The 13,562-nt window shown below is 44.3% G+C and overlaps 1 protein-coding gene across 4 annotated transcripts in view; it reads left to right on the top strand.

Annotated features, from left to right (window-relative positions):
• Positions 1 to 13,562, top strand: part of SESN1 (sestrin 1) — an 85,097-nt gene that overhangs the window by 59,991 nt on the left and 11,544 nt on the right. The window contains exon 1 of one of the 4 annotated variants that reach the window (XM_055810030.1): positions 6,492 to 6,624. The exons of 2 other annotated variants lie outside the window; for them this stretch is intronic. In XM_055810030.1, the coding sequence (XP_055666005.1) occupies positions 6,592 to 6,624 (33 nt within the window). In that variant the 5' untranslated portion in view covers positions 6,492 to 6,591. Of the gene's footprint in view, positions 1 to 6,491; positions 6,625 to 9,405; positions 9,483 to 13,562 lie in introns of those variants that run through there. One more of the 4 variants, XM_055810031.1, reaches the window with a different exon arrangement.

Genomic DNA, 13,562 nt, shown 5'->3' with positions numbered 1-13,562 from the left:
ATTAAAAAAAAATTATTTAGGTTTTGGCTGTAGTGAGGATTTACGTGGGATTAAGGTTTGACTTGAAGTCTAACAAAGCATTTTACAAATCGCTAGTTTGTTCCTTGGTGAAGGCTCTGCAGAAATAATTTTTTTATTTGTTATACCTGCAAAATCAAGTCAAGCGTGAGCCTCTAGTCAGTTTCAAGCAATTTTCTAGAAATGCACTGGAGCTCCTAAGGGTAAAGATGACAAAATGCTTCTGGTGAGAAGAGCTTCTGGCTTGCATGTCTGTATGTACCAGAGTGTGAAAGTAGGTTTCAGTTGCAACTTCTTCACGGGACACTTGCACAGTGTTTCCTGCATACTTACTGTAACCTCACAGCAATGCAGCTCTGGGTCACTGGCTGTCATGGTCTCACCCAAGTCCAGTCAGCCAGTTGTAACACTGCAGTACTCCAAAAGGCATTTTTTTCCCCTATGTGTTTGCAGTTGTGTCCAATTTCTGTTAGAAGCTAGTAATGAGATGCATTTCATTGCTTTTTCTTCTCTTTCCATATAAAGACTAGTTCTGAGGTCCAGTGCAGTTTAAAAAACCCCAGAAGCCTTAAACTCACACAGAGATGATTGTTGGCCTTCCCTTGCATTGAAGGCACACATTTGCATTGTGTAAAAGGTTTTGTTTGCAGTGGGTTGCCCAGACTGATAAGGTAACCTCCATCCCTGTAGGACAGGTCTTCCAACAGCATCTTTTTGCACGATAGTGGTGAAGCGTGGTCAGACAACATTCCAGGTAGCATAGCAAGTAAGGTACTGCATTGTCTCATTGCTCTTAACTGAATCTATGAGGACTAAAAGTTGCAGGAAGTTCCCAAGAGTGGATTTTCACTCAACTGAGAAAGGATATTCATCCCTTTACAGTATTCATCTTGGGGAGAGAGAGCCTGAGAAAAAGATAGTAACATGGATCCCAGCTCCAGGGAACCGTGTGAAATGTCTTAGGCATTGTTATGACCTGGCAGTTTGCTAATTGAAGGGAAGAGGGGGGACTTCTTTAGGCTAAACGAGTTCTAGACAGCTATGAACTATGTTAGATTTTATTTTTCTTGATTGAACTCCAAATACACTCTTTTATTAAGGTTAAACTAGTTTTGTTTAACCTTAATGTTTATTTAGTACTGAGAAAGAATGCAGAGTGGCTGGCAGACTGCAGATTTTCCATTCCCCAAACAGTGGCAATTCACAGCTAGACAATGTATCTCCTCTCCGTACACCCTCTAGCCACTGAAAGATTAGAAGTTACCTGTGAGTTATCAAAGTCAGTTTTGAAACTAGTTAACATGAACTTTCATTTTGGGAGATATGGGTCTGGGGGAGTTGTGAACTAGAGTGTTTCTGTGTAGTGCATGAGCCTGGAGCTACCTTGGAACAGTATCAGAAGAACCTACTTCTCTAATGCTGGATATCTACAGCCAGCCAGCCAAACAACTTTTGTAGTTCAGCTGCTGTTTATCAGCCTAGGAGGAGCTTTGTACCCTCATAAAAAGGGGGAAGAATAAACTGGTAAGACATTCTTTCAATCTACTAAGCTTTAGATATGCATCTTTAATCTACTATTTGTAGCAGTTTTAGAAACCATAAGTCTGTTTTCATGTCCTTGCCAAAGAATGAATAATCTCAAGGTCTCAACTTTGTATAGCTCCTTGAATTAAACTTTGTATTTCTGCTACCTAATAACTGCAGAAGGGAATGTTAAATTTGGACAATCTTTGGGGAGAGAAAAAAAACCCAAAACAGCTTGTATGGTTTAGAGGTGGTCGAGCTGTAGAAATCCTACAGGCAGAAATTGCTAGAATGGCTGTTTTGGGGGAATAAGAGACCTGAGCGATGAACCAAAATAGTCCAGGGAACAGATAAAGACACTGGAGTTCTTGGAGCTTGGTGAGTTAAAGTCAATCAACTGTGAGGACAGCTCAGGTGTAACAACTGAGCCTCACAACCTCTTGCAGCTCTGAGATGCTGTGTCTTTTAGTGGGGATACAGTGGGCTAGGAATGGCCTGATCTGTAATTACTCACAAACCCCCTTGAGTACTTGCAAGTCAGTTGCCCATTAAAGCTGAAGATGTGGCCACAAAGAAAGCAGCATGTAAAAAATCTAGAAATAGAAAAAATAGGATTTCAAGGATGGATAAGGTTTGAGGAACAGACAATAAGTATAATCTCTGAATATTGTAAAATGTTCAGTCTTAGCTAGCCTTGCAATCTTAAAGACTACAAAAGGAAAGCTTCTCTGTATTGATCTAAACTAATTTCCTGATGTGACTGATTGTCAGCCCTCCATTCTTCTAAACAACTTGTTGCTGTTACTGTTTTAAAGGTATCGGGTGCAGTGCCATTCCTAAAGGCTAATCCTGTTTGACACATACAGCAAGAATTTAGATTGTAGAAAGAATACAGTTTATTCTCCTCACTAGAATGATGTACTAATTCTAATATGAGAGTATTTTGAAGACTGACAAATCAGATTGTTAAGGTTAAATCAAGAAGAATGCTTTGAAATACTGACCATTTTTTCTTGACTTGCATGGTAGAATAATATATTCTTCTATTTAATTTAAATTCTTTCATCACTGTAATGATTGGTTTGCTGTGCCTCCCTTGTTGTTATAATGATAAAGATTTTTGCTATTTTAAAAATAACAAATATGTAATAAGGGATAGAAGAGATCAGGAGATAGATTTGAAGTTTGTTATGAAATGGGTAGTGGCTGTGGACAGCAAGGAACGAGGAATCCACAGGGCAGTGTTCAGAGCGATTGGTGTGGGGCTGCTTAGTCATTGCTGGAACAAACACCTGGTGACTTCATTAAGGTGCTAGTTTAGGTGGAGCTGCTTGAGCTGTTCTGGTTGAAGAGATTCTTGCCCCCATGCTTTTATTGCTGCTGCTTCACTAGGAGTGATGTCCCCTGAGGACTGATCATTGTTAGTAATGCCTGACCTCTGTCTGTCAAAATGAGCTAAAACAATAAAAAAAATAAAAATCATAAACCCCCCAACCTGAAGTAGTCCTCCCATTGATTGCTTTGCATGCAGTACTGAGTGCTGTTCGAAGCAGCTGGGTGGGCAGGTCTTAGGAGAGAGACCCGTCCCTCCCAGGGGCAGTGACACCCGGGTTAGTGCAGTAACCTCTTCAGCTGGCTTAGCTGCAGATGGGAGACACCCTGTGTCAGCAGCCATCTCAGGGGGTTCAAAGACACTCGGATGTCAATGCTGGTATTTACATCCATTCTGCTAAGCTTGCTACATCTTGCCACAGCTGGCACTACCTTATGAAACCATGAAAGAGAGAAATCCAGTCCTAAGGACTAATACAAACCGGGTAGCTCAAAGCCCCAAAGAAGTACCTGGTTTTACTTGTAAATATTCCTGGGAAAGAATAATCTGATCGGCCTCTGACATACAAATTTGATGTCCAGGGCATTGCAGTAACCAGGCATTTTGAGTGCTTCTGCTTGGATAGCTTTTCTATGGAAAGAATTTAAGATCTGGGTTTGCCAGTTCTTTGGAGTCATCTGTTTGTGCTGAACTTGACTCAAAAAAATCGCCCTATTGGACTGAAACCAAACTGTTCCAAGTTACAGCACCTTAAGTGCAGGCATATGTGTTTGCAGGATCAGGCTTTTCACATTGTAACTGATTGGCCTCCCTTTTAGCTTCAGCAGGATATTTCTTGTAACAGTAGCAATAAGGAAAAATCATATTTCTGATGACTTAGGGTGCACAGATGTTAAATGCCATCCTTTTATACGAGCAGCTTTTATGGAAATGCTTACTATGAAAGAGTATCTTTCCATGCTTCAGGTGGTGGTTGTTTCAGGTTTTAGGTGGCTTGGTGTGTATTGATCATACACTCTTTCTGGGTGAAAGGAACTTGTTATCTATCAGTATTTCCACGTTAAACATTTGTTGCTGTTTTTCCCTTCCCAGTGTTTCACTAGATCTCTTTTTATTTGCATTGATACGTGGTCAAGCATACGGTTGTGTTTCCGCAGGGGAATGCTGAAGTTATACAAACTGTACCATAGATCTGTCCCTGTGTCCCCCAGCTGCACTGGGTTCTGTGCTCATTAGTACCCAAATGTAATTTGTGCTGGTGTCAAACCATATTCCCTCATGAAATTGCTCATGTAGCTAGTCTTACTAGCCCCCCAAATGGAAATAATTTGATTCTGTAATTATGTACTGATTTATAGATGAGCATGTGGCTCAATTTTGTGTATTCTTTGATTTGGAAGAGTTGCATTTTGGAAATACTTGTGTGAGGGCTGGGGTGGAGAAAGCGTTTGCAGCAGACTGTGGTGATGAGATTCTGCTAAGGCAGGGACGTACTTGGGGCCAGAGCAGAGCTTGTGTACTCAAGCCATATGGGAGAGCTTTTAAGACCATTATTATTTGTTTGCTACGGCTGTGCAACTTCCTCTTCCCCTTTGTACATGCTTTTTCTGACACGCTGTCACTGCCTTCATCTATGCTGATGCAGAAGTGAAGAACACGGTATGATTTCCTACCTTCTGCTGTTGAGTTGGCTGTTTAATGAGAAAGAATTTCCCTTGGACAATGTCAAGAGAAAAATCTGCATCTGCCAAGGCTCTTTGTATAGGAACAAATGTTAACATAAACAGGCTTCCTCACAAATATCCAGGCAGGGCAATCGACTGCAGGGGGGGGAAACACACTCCCCAGGGGACTGAGGGACTGCTGCCCTTCCCTGGCCCACCCCCACCTCCCCCCAGCTTATTCCTTAAACGGTGTTAACAAATTGATTGAAGGGGGTGACCTTTCATCTGACATCCAGGAAAACTTCTTATAGTGCGAGGCATCTTCTTGCATTTCAGCTTTCAGGTAATTTCTCCTTTTTTCAGCATTTTTTCTGAAGCATAAGCCAGTTCCTTGCCTGTGATGCAAGAGGAGCCCATTCCTTCTCTTTTTGTTATGTTTTGGCCTGAAGTAAGGAAGTAGCCAGTGGGAATTAAACAGTGTTCTTCATTAGTTTGTTTTATTAGCTCACAAAATGCAACCTTCCTTGCCAGTATTGCATTCTTCTTTTTCCATGCTTCTGTCGAGCATTTTATGAAGTGCAAGTAGGTACAAAGCACACTTCATTTCTTCTGGAGAAACTTACCGGCTTGAAGCCAAGGCCCCAGGTGAGGAGCTGTGGTACCTGGGCATCTCTGGGTGATTTAACCTTGTAACTGCGACTAAGCTTAGAGTGTCCCTTGGCTCTCCAAAGTTAATTGCATAGCCTAGAGAGGTAGGGGTGTTTGGAAAGTGGAAAGGAAGCCTTTAAAACTTCAGCATTAGAGATGTGCAGAACTGCTGCCTCGAGTCATTCTGCTGTATTCCTCTGACAGTGCTGTCCTCAGTGTTTTCTGTATTTTGCTGCATGATTCATATGTCCATAACAGGAACAGCCTGTGAACAACTTTTCAGGTTCAGTTTCACATTTAACAGAAGCGTGAAGTTCAGTGTCATGGAATTTCCCTGCTTGGTTGTTAGGTAGCTTGGACAGGACTCAAAACCAGCAGCCCAAATTGTAGGCAGAAGCCTTCCTCCCCCAAATGAGTGTGACCAAGGGTTCAGAGCCGTCCTGGCCTCCTCCCATCAAAACTGAAATAGTAGATCTCCCCTTAGGGTCATCATATTTTGTTTTAATTCAAAATATTTGAAGGAAAATTGTCTAACAGAATTCAGCTTTCTAAATCTTAGATTGCTGTGGAGGCAGAAAACAAAACAACAAAAAAAAGTGGGCCAGCTTAGGGACTTCTTTTCTTTTGAAATAATTGATGTCATAAAATCCCAAAGCAAAAGAGGTGGGAGATGTAAGGCATCTGGCAGAGTTTACAGCCCTGGGGGGTCGACAGAGAAGTACAGGCTGCTGCAAACAAAGGCTGAGTGTTTTGCTGATGTGATTGCAAAACATATGTTTGCCCAGGACTGTTATGATCTTGGGAATAGGCAGGAGGCCAAATTTCTGCAGCAGCATACTCAGTCACACAAATATCTACAAAATGTTAGCCTCCTGTGATTTCTCAGTTTAAAGGCCATAATTACTTTGTTGCTTCAAAAGAAGGTAGAAACTCTTGCATAAGGAACAGGGGAGAGGAGGGGAAAAAAAAAAAAAAAAGAAAAAGAAAAAAAGGCAAAAGAGCTGCTCGGTGCTGGGGAGGGGAGGGAAGCAGGGGGGCGAGGGGCCCTTGTGCCCCAGCCGTGCCCTCCCCGGGGCGGCGGGGCGGGCGGCTCTGCGCTGCGCGGGGGCACTTGCTCCCGGGCCGGGCGGCTCCGGGCCGGGGCCTCCCCCGCGGCAGCGGCTGCTGCCCCTTTTTCCCCCGTCCGGGACACTTGTTGGCATTCCCGGGGGCTGGCAAGCCCCGGGCAGCGGGAGCAACCGGGGGGCCGCGGAGCGCAGCTGTCCCCCGGCCGCCGCGCCGCTCCGCCCGCGGGGCGGGAGGGGGCGGGGCGGCGGGAGGGCCCGCCCCGGCGGCGCGGGCTCTGCGGCATTGCTGCGGCGGGGCTGCGAGGGGAGCGCGCCGGCCCGGCCCCGCGGCGCTGGCATGAGGGTGGCGAGGCCGGGCCCCCAGCACCAGGTACCCCGCGGGTGGCGAGGGGCTGGGCCGCGGGGCGGTGGGCCTGCTCCCCGGGAGAAGCCCCTGCTGGAAGGCGGCCCCCCTGCAGCCAGCGAGTCCCGGCGCAGCGGCGGGGCCGGCGCAGCGCTTCCTTGGGGGCTTCTCGCTCGACCCGCGAAGGCGTTCGGAGCTACCGGGGGATGACTGCTGGGGGTCTGCGGGTCCTTCCTAGCGCCCTGCAACGGGATAGCCACCTGCTGCCTACGGCGGCAGTGCAGGTGCTGTCGTTAGCCTCCCCGTTGCCACCTGGTCCCGGCAGGGCTGCGTACCGCTTGTGTGTGTGGTGGTGGGGTTTAGGCTCATCCAGGTAGTTTTTACTTCTGAATTGCCTGGTATTTACTTTGTTCTTGCACAGACTCGGATTATCCTTTTGAAACAGTGAGGCTGGTCTCGTGTTTCTGGTAGAGAAAGTTTGCTGTAATTGTTAACAAATGCAAGTCAATAGCATTATTTTGGACAGGAATTAAAATGCTGGTTTGGATCTTTTTAAGTTTCTTAGTTGTCACCACGTTAAGATTCTCCTTTTAAAGGAGTTTTTTTAAATCCTCAAGTTGCTGTGGGTTGCCACAGAAAGGATTTTGTATTTTTCTGAGTTGCACAGATCTAGTACCTCTTGGCTACAAATCGCTTTGTTTTGACGTAGTCCAGCAGTACAGTCTGTGTAATGCAGACAGTAACTGTCATGTTTAAACTTGTTTCCCTCTGTGTTACTGATTTATTGGTATTTAAATAGTGTTTAGAGCATGGAATTTGCAGATGTTCCTTCCGAATCCTTTGCCCCTTTAATACTTTTTGTTTCATTGTACAGATAACAGAACTGGCATATTGAAAAGCTAGGCACTAATCACTGAAATTCCGCCTCTTGGTTTCAGTGAGCTCATATCAAAAGTAAATTGGGTTGTGGTCTCTAGACAGTTGTGTCACAAAACCACTTCAGGAAGAGCTGTCACTGCTGAGGAAGAATAGGTAGTAGCACTTGAGTGCCTTGAGAGTGTTCCAGCTGGACCTGCTGTTACTGCTTGATCCTAGAAGATGATCAGAAAAGTGGTGTTAGAGCTTGAGACTGAGGAGCCTGGGCTTTGCTTTTATTCCTGCCATTGTGAACAGGGTGGGCACACACTCATTTGCCTTGATTTCTGTCTTGGATCAAGTCACATAAACTGGTTGGGGATGTTTTTAAAAACTGGTATTTCAAAGGACTTCTAGACATTCAGAGAAAGTAGACTTACTGATATTTACATTAAAATAAAGTAATTTAAGTATTTCAAGTATATATCAAGTATTTAAGTATATAAGAATAACGTATTGTCTGTGAAATAGAAACAGTTCAACATTTGCTGTGCTGTAAGTCCAGTGAAAAGCGGTAGGTCTGTGGAGCAAAGTGCTTTGTAGCAGAGGGGGGTATTTGTGCTCAGTTCTCTAAGTCCATGCAAGTGCAGACATGTCTAGTGCTTCAGTTGAATGACAGTCTCAGATACCCAGAAAATGGAACCGGTGCAAAAATTCAGAGTACGTGAGCATATTTGGGATCATTTTTCTGTCATTTTAACGTGAGTCATAGTTTGCTTGAGAAAGCCACAACAATTGCAGCTCCTTCTGGATTAGGTAAATGAATAAAATAGGAAAAACTGCTAGTTCTATCTGCTTAGCCCTACATTTAGAAAAGGTGTAGGATTTCTGGGATTTTTTTTTTTCCTTTTCCTTTTTGTCAGTGTTTGTAGGAAAAGAATAGTATTTAATCACTACTCTTTGTTTCTTAATCCCTTCATTTCCAAAAGCTACCCATCTGGTAAGGAAACTACAGTATCTACGGCATTTAGCAGAACTGAAAATAGGATTTTTAAGCTGAGTATGTATCAGCTTGGTGACAACAAATAACTTGTCTGGTGAGGGCAGTTGTGCCAGTTGTTGTCGTTAAGATCCTAAACAAGGAAACTCCAAATGTGTAGCCTGTCGGTGTCTGCACCAGTGAGGTTTTGCTGTCAGTGACCTTTAAAGGGGAAGTAGGAACCACACAGTGAGTGCAGCAGCAGCAGCAGGAGGCCTCTTGGACTGGTAAGCACCAAAGGCTCCCTTCGAAATGCAGTGCTAGCTTCTTGGGCAGGGATGCTTTGGGGCATTTTATCCTGTAAGAATATAAAGCTCTAAGTGGGTATTTTTAATGACAGCTTTAAATGCTTACCATAGCTGAAAATTCAGTGCTGTCACGTTGTGGGGGTTAATTCTACGAGGGGATGTGTTGAAGAGGTTTTAACCCCCCAGCTCCTTGTCTTTCTTAACCCTAAGGTTGGGTAGGAATACACTTAGATTGTGTAAAATGATCGCTGGTTGTCTAGAAAGATGTTAACCTCAAACTCATTTCCCTTCTCTGGTTCCTTCCTTTAGATTGGTTTATATTGCATTACAGTGTGTGACTTTGATATAATTTTGTTTGAATCTAGCAGTATTTAGTGCTTAATCGGGACACAGATGATTCAGATGAAGATGTTAATGCACGTGTGGTTTAGTGAAGTAAATTGATAATTATATTTTAGCTTTGCCTGTGGCTTGTCTGTGTAAAAATGTTCTTTTTGCCATTTAGAGGAAGCTTAAGTAAGTATGTAAATAAGTCTGTCTGGGAGATACAACATTTGATATTGGTACTGACTGTACTTGAGGGGAGCAAAATGACTCACTGTGCTAACACCAGCAGTCTGAAGGTCGTGGTTCACAGCTAGTGCTCAGCTCATGAATCCCGAGTGACCGAAAATGAAGAGTTTGGTAACAGTCCCCATACTCATCTGACAAACCTATAGTTGAGTTTTGGGAGAGGATTTGTGGTAAGAGGCAGAGCTCTAGCTGCCGGGAGCCAGTAGTGGGGGAGGAACAGGGATCTGAAAAAGCATTTTAGGCACACTGTGGGGCAGAGCTGTAGCTAAGGTTGGGTCGCTATTCCTGCTCTAGAGGCCCTGTGTCTCGGCTTGTAACTTAAGTCTACTCCAGTATTTCTAGGTGGGATTTCTGATACTGAGTGTCTGTTTAGAATGACATTTTTGTTTTCTTCTCTTATATGTTAGAGGTTCAGAACCAAAGCAGATGTTCTATTACTAGCAGAACTGACTTGTGTTGTACTTTTAAGTATTTAAAAACTTACTGTAAGCATTTGCAGTTCCAATTTTCCATCTCAAGCTTTTGCTTAAATAAGCTACCTGAAAGCGGGCTTGATTGACAGAGTCTGAAGATACAGAAAAGCTGTAAGTAAAGTGAGTTTATACATGTTTGTGGTTTTGGAGTGGTCTTTGAGAATATATGTGAATGCAGTACAGATTTTTGCTCTGGTTGTCATTGTGGAATTATATGTGTTAAGTGGGCCAGACTGGCGAGAGGGCATGGTAACTGAGAAGTATATCATTCAGTTTGCAGACTTGTTTCATTAACTCTTTTGTCTAAGTTCTGAAGAGCTGTTTCTTGGTGTAAATTTGCATAAAACATATTTCCTGGCTGAGAAGTCTCTGAAAAGGCACAGTCTGGTGGTTGGGGCGTTAGCCTGTGACTTGAGAGATCCCAGCTCAAGCCGCCAGTCTTCTGTAGCAGCCTCTGTTAGACATGTAATTTTTCTGTTTCTCAGCGGTTTTTTTCTAAATGGAAGATATACTTGCCCAACCTCACAGGAAAGTTGCGCGAGTTAAATACACGAGATGCGCAGATATGGCAGTGATGAGGGACATGTAGATTCAGAAATGGTAGGTATCTGGTGAACATAGTTCCCATGGAAATGATAGTGGCTGTACAGAAATACAAGTTCTGTTACGTAAGGGGAAAGAGAGGGCGTTTCTGTGTTTTCTGAGGTCATCTCTGCCAGCATAGCGATGCAGCGTTTATATGGCTCCAGTCTTGCTTCTCTGTCAAGGTACTTTTGAAAGGTGAGCAGAGTGGATTGCCACCTGGTGTGGCACACCTCTCTGTGAGCTGTGAGCTTCTGTATGTTGAAGGTAAAATTGATTCCACCCTTGGTGCTCAGCTTTGCAGCCATCTTGAGTTTTACGTTCCGGCTTTGAAGACAGGGTGCCTCTGATGCATTGTTATGATTGCATATTATTTGCACCTAAAGCCTCAGTTGTGGTTGGCTTTCTGCTGAGCTTGGAGCTGTATTCAGCTGCAGAATTTCTAGGCTGAATGGAAGTGGTGTGGCAAGGTTTACAGGAGGAAAGAAGCCAGGAGAAGTTTGATGCAGAAAACATGGCACAAAATAAGTCAGTTTGGTGTGCAGCTCCGGTGGTCTGGAATCACATGAAAGCTGCGTATACTTTTGTGATAACCAAAATACTGGTTGCTTGCAACTGCTGCTCATCCTATAGTCCCTGCTGCTTTGCTGAGTGCTTGTCAGTCAGTGTTCCAGGTGAGGTGTTGCTTTAAGAGAAAGGTGAGGGAGAGGGACATGGTGGTGTGGCTCATCAGGAGAGTGGTGGTCCTTGAGTGTGTTTGGAAGATGGAGGCTTAGCAAAAGCCATCGTGGAGCATAGAAGTACGTTCGCTGTTTTGAGAATTATTACTGTGTTGTCTATATAGTATTTGAAATGTTGAGATACTGGGAGACACCCAGAGATGCCTGGTTATTTCTGAAGTAGTAGGATGACTTAAATGCTGCTTCTGAAAAAAGGAGGAAAGTATGCCATAGCTTGTAACTGAAGAATAACAATTTTCAGACAATTTCTAATGGGTCAGAATTTATGCAATTCTCATGACTGTTGTAACTGCGCACCCTGTGACAGCAAGCTTATTTCTGTTTTCATCACCCTCTGGGAGAATTGTATTTACCCCCATTTTGCAGATGGAAAACTGAGGCTCATCTTCACAAATCCTTTGTAGCATCTCTGTCAGAACACAGACTTGAACCCAGGCTTCTCAAATACTAGGCTGGTGCCTGCCATGATTTCAGGGGGATGCTTTCTCTCTTGAGGGAAAACAAAGCAACTTAATCCTCAAAACAGCTCAAGTCACTTTGCAGAGAGGGTTTGGTTACTTCAGTTCTCTAACCTGTTATATGCAGTGTAGCCATAGTAGCTTGACTTCTGCATGCTTAAAAAAAAAAAAGTGTGAGGTGTATGGATACTGATGTGTTTTATGTTGTGAACCAAAATATGTTAGCAGCCTGCTGATCTCAGGTTCCTGAATCTTGGTGGCTTGTTCCCCACCCTGCCCCCCATAACTGTCCTGGGAAAAGGGGAAGACTGAAACACAGTTGTTCAAGAACCAAATTTCAGGATATTTCTATTGGAGTGCTTGGCAGACAACTGCAGACATCAACTAAGTTAAATGATGCATACAGACTCTTTTTCCTTGCCGTCATTTGGATGTAAGATGTTTCTCTAATTTGCTAGTGTAGTTGTAGCCGAGATAAGAAGCTGCACTAGAGCTTTGAGGAAAGAGGGTGTTTTTAAGATACAAATTCCACCCTATGAGTGGCATTGCTTAGGGACTTGGCTGACAGGCAAAAATCGTGAATGTTGGGACCCTCAGCAGGGAAAAGCTACATTGCAAACTTTACTGCCCCAGGGAAAATGTGCAAGTAGTAAGAGCTGCCCTTTGATCTCACTTTAACCAAATAAGACTGGAGAAATGCAGGCATCTGACTTAGGATTTAAGGAGACTGCCATAGTCTGATGGGCTTTGGTAGTTCTGACTTAGGCCTGCACTGATTGCTTCTGGCTTTCTGAAGCTGGTTTTTAATCTTAGGGGAAAGTTCAGGGAACGGTAACTGATTAATAAAATTGCTTCTCGTGCAAATAGAAACCTCAGCTAAAGATGGGAAAAGTGCAACCAGTGTCGCTTGTTTATAACAGCCTGTATCTGTTGTGTGTGGGAAGCGTAGCAAAGTTAAGAACTCATTTGCAGGCAGATTTTAGGGGCTTCATTTGCTCTTGCAGCCTAAAACAGCTGAAGGTGCCCCTGTGCTGCTCTGTGTGGCCTGAACTGGCTCAGTACATGGTATTTATAAATCTAAACTCAGTGGAGAACCTGGTTGGAGTCGGTATCATCAGAAAATGAGTGGTTTGGGCTATGGAACAGAGGCAATGGATGTGCTTTAAAAGATGACTGAGGAAGAGGGAACAGATAAGGAGCCCAAACTGTTAGCTTATATATATATATATATATGTATATAGTCTAGTCTTTAGCACTCAGCTCCATCCCCAGCTTTAATCCCAGGTCTCCCTCCGTCTGTAAGAGCACAATGCCATCAGCTGCCCCACTGGGAGCTCCTTCAGGTGGCATCTTTCCTGGGGAAACCATGCTGCTGGCTGGGGAGTAATCCCCTCAGGAGAGCTAGCTTGCAGTGTGATGCGCACATGGAGGAGTGAGCCTCCTTAGTGCTGTGTGACTGCGAGCTGAGGCCATGTCCTGCTTTGGTACCTGCCCTCTGGACCCTGCTGTGCCTTCTCTGAGGGCTGCTCCATGCCAAATGCAGGAGCTGCCCTGGAAGCCGTGGCTCCCACCTTCCAAAGGGAATGGTTTAACAGCCAGGACACAGATGCACTGAAAGCTTTCATGCAATTTGCTCCTTGGCTGCACAAAGGGTCCAGGGTGCTGTAGGCCTGGCAGAAAGCTTCATCGAGCTGAGGGAGTGGGCAAGTGGCGAGCTGCTGGAGGGGTAGCCAGCCTCCTCCTTACCTGCAGTGTGTCCACAGCTGTGTGTGCAGGGACATGGCTGCTGCTGTTCTGATTAAGCAAAATCCCCTCCCTCCTTAGCTTTTTATCCTATCTTGAAAAGAAAGCAGATGCAAATGTAGATCAGGTACTTTCAGCAGTTTAAGAGCTCTTTGAGGTTGGGGAAAAAGAAATCTGATTAGGGTTACAGCTGTTTCATTTCCTGACAGATGCACAGAGTGTTATGTGCTGGCGTACTGCGGATGTACACACAC

Source organism: Falco peregrinus, chromosome 7 (genome assembly GCF_023634155.1).
Source record: "Falco peregrinus isolate bFalPer1 chromosome 7, bFalPer1.pri, whole genome shotgun sequence".
Classification (NCBI taxonomy): Eukaryota; Metazoa; Chordata; class Aves; order Falconiformes; family Falconidae; genus Falco; species Falco peregrinus.
The sequence above is the reverse complement of the archived record's forward strand: the minus strand, read 5'-3'. Positions and strand labels throughout refer to the sequence as shown.